The sequence below is a fragment of the Rhinatrema bivittatum genome, chromosome 12, assembly GCF_901001135.1.
Source record: "Rhinatrema bivittatum chromosome 12, aRhiBiv1.1, whole genome shotgun sequence".
Lineage (NCBI taxonomy): Eukaryota > Metazoa > Chordata > Amphibia > Gymnophiona > Rhinatrematidae > Rhinatrema > Rhinatrema bivittatum.
In genome coordinates, this window is record NC_042626.1 from 67,034,647 (window position 1) to 67,044,544 (window position 9,898).

General features: G+C 46.9%; 1 protein-coding gene across 1 annotated transcript; it reads right to left on the minus strand.

Moving 5' to 3' along the window:
- Positions 1-9,021: 9,021 nt before the first annotated feature.
- On the minus strand, positions 9,022-9,668 carry RPRML (reprimo like). Its single transcript, XM_029573820.1, has one exon. It carries the CDS (start codon positions 9,617-9,619, stop codon positions 9,281-9,283), a length of 339 nt encoding a protein of 112 aa, XP_029429680.1. The 5' UTR covers positions 9,620-9,668; the 3' UTR covers positions 9,022-9,280.
- Positions 9,669-9,898: the final 230 nt, after the last annotated feature.

The following is a 9,898-nucleotide window of genomic DNA, read 5'->3' on the forward strand; positions in this document are numbered from 1 at the left end:
GTCTGGGTCACTTGGATGAAGTAACCAGCAGCTCCTACTGGAGAGACTCTTTCTCTGTTGCTCTCTCCCAGTTCCCTCCACATCTGCTTGACTAATGATTTGTTAATGGAGCTGTCCACCAGGAACTTATCCCAATCTTTTTTTTTAAACCCTGCTATGCTACGGTCCCTGACCACATCCTCCAGCGACAAATTTCACAACTTGGTTGTGCATAACCTGGGCAGCTGCACCAGGTCCACCCCTAACCCAATACCATTAAAAATAGACATAAATACCTGGAGTCAGAGTTCAAGTGGAAATAAATATGCGGTAGTTTTGTTGTGCAGTCTAAAACCCGGCAATCAGTCTAAACTACATATGTGAGCCTCGTTGTAATCTAAGTAGGGGAAAGGAGAACTGCTCCCTTCTCAAAACCCGCCCCGGCCCACCCCAGGCAAGCAAGGCTGAGTTGTAGCAGTGAGAATGTAGGTCTGGGCCATTGGGCAGCCCGCCCCATGCTAGCAAGGCTGTTAACCTCCCAGACCTGCAACTTGACTGGAAAGGGAGCCACCAGCCTGCTGCCGAGCCATTTCCTGTCCTCTAGGTGGCAGACAACGCTGGCCAATTTATTGAGTCTTGTGGAAAAACAGTACCCACAGTGTACATATTCTCCTCCCTCCCCTCACCCAACTGCAACAATATAAAAAAACAACCAATAAAGACAAACAGCAAACAAATTATATAATCTGTAAGAACATAACTGAACTCGAAAGGCATAAAGCCTAATACAAAAGGAGCTACCTTCCCAAACAGGTGGAAGGGAGGGTGGGGAGCAACACTCAGTAACCAGCTCAGTCCCCGAGACAAAGGAGAAAGATGCTGGGCTGACCACTGCCCATGGCTTTTATCCTCCCTTCCGGAGCCCTGCCCCCAAGCAAGCAGCAGTGATGTCCCGTTCCCCCCCCAACCACCCAGAAAGGAACGAGGTAGAAGGGGAAATCCCTTTCCCCAGTCCTCTAGATTACTTGGGGGGGGGGGGGGGTGATGGCGGCTATCCTGGCACATTTAAGAGATCCCATTTTCCAAACTTGGTCATCATGGGTTGATAATCCACAATATCGAGGAAGAGTAAATATGCACGTAATATATGTAAACCAAGGGAAACAAGCAGAATAGTTCAGAATCCACACGATTGTTTAAATAAAGCAATTACTTATTTATTGCGGCGACTCCACAGTTTTTAATTCTACACAAGTCTTTTAAGTTTGTTTGGGGATTTGTTGAAACTTAAAAGAATTGTGTTGCATTAAAAACTGTGGAGTCGCCGCAATAAATAAGTAATTGCTTTATTTAAACAATCGTGTGGATTCTGAACTATTCTGCTCATTTCCCTTGGTTTACATCATGGTTTGATGACATCACCTGTGATGACCATGAATACAGGTGTGTACGGTGTAAACTGTTGTGATCTTATCTTGGAACTACGGTATATAAAACAGAATGTTAGTAATTATTAGGAAGGGAATAGTTAATAAAACGGAAAATGTCATAATGCCTTTAAATCGCTCCATGGTGAGACCGCACCTTGAATACTGTGTACAATTCTGGTTGCCGCATCTCAAAAAACATATAGTTGCGATGGAGAAGGTACAGAGAAGATCAACCAAAATGATAAAGGGGATGGAACAGCTCCCCTATGAGGAAAGGCTGAAGAGGTTAGGGCTGTTCAGCTTGGAGAAGAGACGGCTGAGGAGGGATATGATGGAGGTCTTTAAGATCATGAGAGGTCTTGAAAGAGTAGATGTGAATTGGTTATTTACACTTTCAAATACTAGAAGGACTAGGGGGCATTCCATGAAGTTAGCAAGTAGCACATTTAAGACTAATCAGAGAAAATTCTTTTTCACTCAATGCACAATAAAGCTCTGGAATTTGTTGCCAGAGGATGTGGTTAGTGTTGTTCGTGTAGCTGGGTTCAAAAAAGGTTTGGATAAGTTCTTGGAGGAGAAGTCCATTAATGGCTATTAATCAACTTTACTTAGGGAATAGCCACTGCTATTAATTGCATCAGTGGCATGGGATCTTCTTAGAGTTTGGGTACTTGCCAGGTTCTTGTGGCCTGGTTTGGCCTCTGTTGGAAACAGGATGCTGGGCTTGATGGACCCTTGGACTGACCCAGCATGGCAATTTCTTATGTTCTTATGTTCTAAATAAACCTCTCACCTGACCCTCTCCTGCCTCCTCCCCACCCTGCAACAAAAGATAAGCGTGAGGAGATGACCGCAGCATGGGCGTCTGGTTACACATGGTGCCCATGTAGATTGATCGGTGCTGCACACTTGACTGAAAAAATGCATTCTCTTATTAGTTTTATGGAGTGCCCCCAAGTTTTAATATAATTTGAAAGAGTAAATAATCATTCCCTATTTACCTGTTCCACCCTACTCATGACTTTATAAGTCTCTATCATATCCCCTCTCAGTCATCTCTTCTCCAAGCTGCTCAGCCTTTCTTCATAAGGGAGCTGTTCCATCCCCTTTATCATTTTGGTCTCTCAAAACAGGTGAGAGATTCCTGATTGATTTTCATGGTCTGCATGATGTAATTTGTGACACCAGTGTCAAGGTGGACTAGTCAGGGTACAGTGGGAGCCTACGGTAGGTGTCAAGCGCTACAGGGTTCTAGATGCTCCAAGTCTTGAAAGTGCATTTTTTGGGGGGTATTTTGCAGTTAAGTTTACTCCTCTAAGCCTGTACCTATCCCTCTGCTATGCTAAAGTTTCTGGTATGGGATTGATGGGCTGTGGATGGTTTGAGCAGCCATCAAAGACATCAAAGGCAATGTTGCAAGTGATATCATTGGTGCAATCATACACAACTCAGCCCCATCCGATACCAGAGCATGGTGTTGTTCTTCTACAGATCTTACACAGGGCGGCTCCTGAAAGCTGAGGGATGCTGAGCTATTTAACTTCCATTCTGCAGAGTTTATATTGTGAAGAAGAAGGATGTTAGTCGTAGTATTTTATCCATGTAATTTTCTGTCTTCCAGATCTTGGATTTGAACTGAAACTCTGGAGACCCTGGAGGCCACATCTGTGCTCTAGACAGGTCTCTCTTCTGCTTGCAATCTCTAAGTGCCACTCTGAGCACAGCAAATGCAATTTTGCCCTTTAGACTTCCACCTCTCTGTTTAAAGGGTCATGAATCACTAATTGCACCTCGGAGTCAGGAACTTGTGTGGTCTTAAGAGCTTCTTTAATTCCTGTACAAGCAACACTGCAAGGGGATTCACTGTGACTTGGACTTATACTGCTGAATGAATAAAAGGGGATGACAAGCAGGATCAAAACACACAGGCTACAACAGTACATGCAGAGTGTGTGAGTGTGGATTCCCAAATGAGTGACTTGTCAGTAATGTTGGGAATGGATCCCAGCTGGATGTAATGGTAAAGTCAGAGCTGCCAAAATGATTCAGTTTGTCAAGGGAGACCTGAACCAGCCCTGTTTTCAAACTTGCCTCCCAGAGCATTGTGGAATTTGTAGTTCCTAAAATCTTCCATTTTGAAACCAGTACTACATGTGCCAGGATGCACAGGAAGTGGAGAGCAGAGTGTGGAAGGGAAGATACTGGAAAGCCAGGTATAGCCTAACATCTCTCTCTAGCTTGGAGCCTGAGTTGTGGTCCCTTAATCTCCTCTTGTTACAGGCAGCAAGTAATAGGAACGTTTTCTCATGCCCGACTGTGAGAATTAAACTGTTCTATGACCTGGAAGGTTAAGGCAAGGGTAGCAAATGCTGGCTGTGTGTTTGACCCACACTACGTAAATGGGGTAATAGCCCCCCCTTCCCCCCCCCCCCCAGGGAGCCGGCATTGCCTGCTCACATTCTGAACTCGAAAAAAAACCCCTCCCTTTATTCCAGTTAGAAGGATGCTCTTCAGTCTGGTATTATTTCAGGATCTCTGGGCACAGAGCAGGTCAAGCTCCTACCTACAAAGCTCCAACCACACTGCATTCACCAATTAGCTGCTGTTGCAGATGTAATGAAACCCAGGCTGTGTGCGGGTGCGGGAGGGGTCCTCAGCCTCATCCACTTCTTCTCTTTGCTGCTTGCTCACAAAGAGCTGCGGTCAGCGGGTTGTTAGGATCAAAGGGACATGTAGTGATGACAACTTTCATTCTGGCCAGGATCACCGCTTGGCTTCCATGTCAGGAGGAGCCCGTGCTGCTTTACCCCAATTCATGCAGACCTTTGTTGATCTGATTTTCTTAGCAGAATCAATGGGGCAGTCAGAAGTGCAAGTCCCTGCATGCAATAGGAAAAAAAAGCCCAGTACTGGATCCGCCTGTCCTGAAAGTGACAGAGCCAGCTGGTCACCCTCTACAGGGTCCTCCTGCAAGCTCCTCTGTGATGTTGGGCTTTACTTCAGTTTGCTTCCATAAGCCTTCCCCTAATGTAACCTTGCTCCTGGGGTCAGCCCAGTGGACAGGGCTGGATTTAGGCATCAGAGGGCACATGCCTTGGGCACCAGATTCTGAAAGCGCTCCCAAATGGAATTTCCTCTGCTGCAGTCCTGATTTCTGGAGGCAAAATCTCCCATCCCTGCTCCTCTGCCTAATCTTAAATCTGACCCTGCCAGTGGTAACACTGGACATAGAGAGAGGGGACACCAGGGTTCAGGACTGGCTCTAGTCTAAGGAGTGCCCTGTGCAAAAACTGAATTGAGTGCCCCTCTCCTCTTCCATGGTGGCAGATCTAGCACGGCGCTCTCCCCTTCGGTAGTGGTGATGGCGCCAGCACAGTATCCCCCTTTCTCTCTATCCTACCCAGCATCCCCTTTTCTTCCCCACCCTTTTCCTTGCCCCATTCTGGCTCCTCCTCTCTTTCCCTATACCTACACGATGTGGCCGCACAGGTTGCACAACTTGAAAAGCCGGCCCTGCCAGGGTTGAATTCCCAGATCCGGTTCTCTTCCTTGGACCAGGCAAGGCTAAGGATGCTGTGACCCAAGAGGACGGATGTTCCAGCCATTGGTCGTCGGGCTTGGGGTTCTGAAGGGAGCCCTGATCTGCGCTCACAGGCGGTGGCTGGGCCAGGCAGAAGGGGGGAGACAGTTTAAAAAATGGGGAGAGGGGTGAGGAGAGATGACGTCTTATGGTACCAGTGCACCAAAGCACAGTGATAACTGATTCTCTGCTTCTAAAGGAGCTGGAAATGCAAAGGAGCAGGAGGACCAGATGTGGAGCACTGTTCCAGTTCCTCTCCACCCCCTGAAAGCTGGGGCGCAGTCCAGCCACCTTAATGTGGTCACCAGCTTTGCACCCCAGAGGTGGTGGCATGTCTGTCTCAGAAGTGCCACACCCCCACACCTGGAGGGGTGACTGCTTGAATTCTTTAGATCAGGTTTTGAAGGCATCCTCCTCCAGTCTTTCCGGGTTATTTTTTTTTTTCTCAGCCTATAGGTCTGCCTGGGTGTGAGGTCCAGATAATGCGGAGGTGGTGGATAGTCCCTGAGAAGGAAGCAGGCCCCAGGCCTAACTGAATCATTAGGGAGACCCCCAAGCATAGATCCGGTTGGGAAGGGGGTGAGAGACCCTGCAAGCCAAGGAACCAGAATTATAGTGGAGTAGACTGTTTCCACAGTAACAGAGGTAGGCAGAGAGATTTTGTACTTTAGCCTTAAATGCCTGAGTTGGAAAAATTCTGTACTACAGCTTATCTGCAGCTCTGCATCTGGCAGGAGTTTTAAACTGTGTACAGTGCCGGAGCAGCCTCTGATCCCCCTCCCCACCTCCTGCAAAAGTACCCACGGCTTTCACCTCACCCCAAAGCACAAAGGCAAATTCTCTGAGAAAAATAATAAGCTTAGCATATATCCCACCCAATGGATGGGATCGGGTTTTTTTCATAACTGCAGACAATTACAAAACGGTCTCTCTCTCTTTCTCTCCCTCGGAGCTGAGTCCTGCAGCGATGTCTCAGTGCACTCCATGGGATGGGTCCTGAGGTTAGGGGGCAAATTCCCAGTGGTACCACTGGAGGAGTGGGATTAGAACAGGGGCAGCGCAGCGCATCCCATACAGTTACCAACAAGGGCCCTGAACTTGGTGCTTGATGAAACAGAGAAGTATGGGGGAAAATAAGTGTGGGAGCTTGCTGGGCAGACTGGATGGGCCGATTGGTCTTTTTCTGCCGTCGTTTCTATGTTTCTATGATACACAGAGAGAACTTCAGTAATGAACAACGATGGGAAAGGAGGCAGACAAGGAAAAAATCTCTTCCAAATGAAGTCCAAACCTTCCTTAATCCCTTAGGGGTTTTTGTTTTTTTGTCCTCCCAGGGGGAATTGCTAGTGTTATTCTCTGTGCCTTGGTCCCATTGAAGGCGCTGTGCAAAGCCACAGGACAGGTCCAGGTTCACAGCCCCCCTCCCTCCCCCCCCCCCCCCCGCTTGGCTTGTGCTGCAGAGTTGGGGGGAGGGGGGGGGGCTGTCCTTAAACCCTGCAGGCCCCGCAAAACTGCTGATCTGCACAAAGCTTTCTTGACTCGCTCTCTCTCTAATTGAAATCATTTCCCCCTTTAAGTGACCTGGTCACGCTTCCAGGCTTCCTAAATCTACTAAAATGGAGGGTCGTCAGAAAAAGTGAGAGCCCATCCATCCAAGGGCTAAGCAGGAGCCTGTAAAGCACGGAGCTGAGGGAGGGGAGCCCCTGCACCACAGCACTGAAAGCTCTCCGGGGATCTCCCGTGTACAAAATCACATTAAGCCCCCCTCAACCAGCAAGATATTCAAATCTCGACAATTCCCCAGTTAGCTCTGCAAAGAGACGTAGCAGATTACATAAACCTAATTACCCATCTTCTTTCTTCCTCCCCTCTCCCTAAAGCAAACTTTGCTAAGAGTTCACCAGTGTCTTGAAGATGAAAAAGCACACATTGTTAAATCGCCCTTTCCTTATTCTGACCTGTTTTATTCCCACCCTTAGGAAGCCAAGGAAAGCAGGTAGTGCTGCTGTGCTGATCGTCATCAGAAACGCCTCCTCGCTCCCATAGAGGGATGCAGCTGATGCATGTAAAGTATGAATGTGGCATGAACAGCTGAAAAGTGGACTTGGTGAAAGAGATGAATATCAAAACAGTCACACCTTTAAATCCCAAAAATAGTGCAAAAACACTAGGACAAAACAGACAGGAGGACAAGGATTAAGGACCAAGAGAGGAAGGAAGAAAGCCAAGAGTTTTGCAAAATATAACTAATCTTTGGTTTTTAAAAAATCCTTCCACTTCACCAGGCTCACCTTTATGCATTGGGGAGGGGCGGGGTTGCTGTACTGTGTGTCATCATAATATTGCAACACTTATCTCCCGCCACCCCATTTTATGTAAATTATGAACATAGCTTCAGCTGCCTGACTTTAGAAGAGGATTCTGCCTACCAAAAGCAAGGGAAGGGGTCCATCTCTATGGCAGTGCACCCTTTATCATAAAAATGGGGGGGAAAAAATAACTCAGTGATTGAGTGGATTTAAAATTCATAGCAGGAGTTAAACTGGCAACAAAATACCAGAGGAAGGGGATTTCCAGCTTTGCTTTTGTGTTTTATTTTTTCCTTTTCTGTTTTCTCTGTGTTTCCTACTCTAGAAATGTATTCAGCTACTTTTGTTTTATTTTTTTTTTTAGTTTTAAACAGAGGTAGAAATTGATTTTTAACAGGAAGACAATTCCTTGGAGTCTACAAGAAGCGGACAGCACACTTTTTTTTTTGTGAAATTCAAGAAATTTTAACAGGCACCTGGAGAATAAAAAAATATAGAAACACCTGCACGCAGCCCCCCTCAGCTGGGCTCGAGGTTGGAAATGCCACCTTTTAATCTCTCTCTGTTTCACCGGGGACGCTGGCCTCTACAGCAGGTGAATCCCCCTGCAAGCTCTTCAGACTGTAGCACTCCCCCAGTCCTAAGGGGCTGCGCCTGCCGGGGGACCCCCTGCTCAGATAGGCGCAGACTCGGCCGTGCGATTTGCGCTGCCAAGCCCCGGAATATGGACGCGCAATGCCTTCTCTACACATCTGGCAGGCAAAGCAAGGGGACCAGCCAAGGCTCTTTATCTGTCTTTACGCTTTCACCTTTATTTTACAAAGACCTTGAGAACTGTTTGGCTGGGGGGAGGGGAGGGAGGGCACGTTTATTCTCCCTGGTTTGAAAATCGCTCAACCGACTCTGAAAGTGGTGATCCGAACGCTGTGACATTCGGCAGAGATGCAACTGAGAGTTAACCTCAACCTCGAAATTCCACCCAGACCCAAAAGCCCCGCTTAAGAAGACAAATCTTGTTCTTTTACAAGTGGTTGCTTTATCTGACTGCCCTCTGGGTCCCATTATGATTGTAGATTGGGTTGCACTGCGTCGCTGGCTGTTAAAACAATTCAATAAACCCTTTTCCTTCGATTTAAAGCTTTTAAATCGAAGGAAAGTGATTTTTTTTTTTTTTTGTGAATGGTTAGTTCGCCTGTAAAATTAAACGCCGAACCATTTAAAATCTCTGCAAAGGAAAGAATGAGACGGCAAACGATTTTCAAAACAGGAATTTTCTTTCCTCTTTCCTCTTTCCTCACCACGGTTTAAAAAAGTCAGAACAAATATCCGAAGGTACTGAGAGCATTCCAAAGGTTACTTAGGTACAAAACAGGCATGCTTTTTTATCTTTTTTACAAACAGTGCCAAAACGGATCAATAAATTTAAAAAATAAAAATGCACTCAATGCATTAAAAATCACCCATGCATTTAAAACTGCAAATGTATAAAAATGTTCGTTCTGAGGTCAGAAGTCTGCGGTCTGAGCGGATATAAGAGGACTTTGCAAACAATTTCCAGCATGCAATCTTTCCTTGCAGTATAAAAGCCACCAAACTTTTAGAAGTTTTTCCTCCATCTCCCAAAAACATACTTTACACAGAATCTTTTTTTTTCTTTGAAAAGTTAAAACATTAGCCACGTTGAATGCACAAAAAATTACAATCTTTTCAGATGCTTGCTTACGGTATTTTTCCTTTTTTTTTTTTTTCTTGGCATTGTATCATGCAAAACTTGAAAAAAATACGAATTTTGACATGCAACCACTTTCATCCGATTCCCTAGACCCTAGAGCACGTCTCTTTCCTTTACGGGCACAGCAGGACAATTTTCTTAGACTCCCGTCAAAGGAACCCACAGAAGCCAACTTTGGGCATCGCAGACCAACAAGGATGGCAGTGGCCAACTCTCCCGAGCAACACAAGACTGCATTGCCCCTTCTTTTTCAATAGAGACCCATTATGACAGCACCCACGTCTTTGGAGGGTCTCCTGTCCTTCACCAGAAAGTTGATCATGCTTTCCGACTTGATAAGCAAGTTGCACCCCAAGAAGAAAACGCCGAAGACCACAGTCAAGGAAAGGACGCACAGGACGGCAATCTGGACCACTCTGGTGACAAAGAGGTTTCTTTCGTCCGGGTCTAAGATCAAGGAGCCTCCATCGTTGGTCACCACCGAGGTGGCCGTCTCGTTGCAGCAGCCCATCAAGGTCCCCAGGTCCTGGCTCCGGTTGGAGTAGACCCCTTCCTCCATCACGGTCCGGTTGAAGAGTGTCCCATTCATTGCACCCAGACCGGGAGCCTCTGCCACAAGGGGTGAAGGAAAGAGTAAGACTTGGCTTGGAGGGAGGAGGACCTTCTGTGAAGAAGAAGAAGAAGAAGGCGGACCGAGACTGGAAGCCCCTGCAAGCTTCACAAGGCGGCCGGAGGGATCGAAGGAGAGCAGCCGGACACTCTTGGAGAAAGAGATCCGCAGGTCCATGCGGGGCAAGGCGGGCAGTCTGGGAGGCGATTCTCAGATGTGGGAGAGAGAAGAGTCAATGTCCGAGCAAAGTCCGGATCC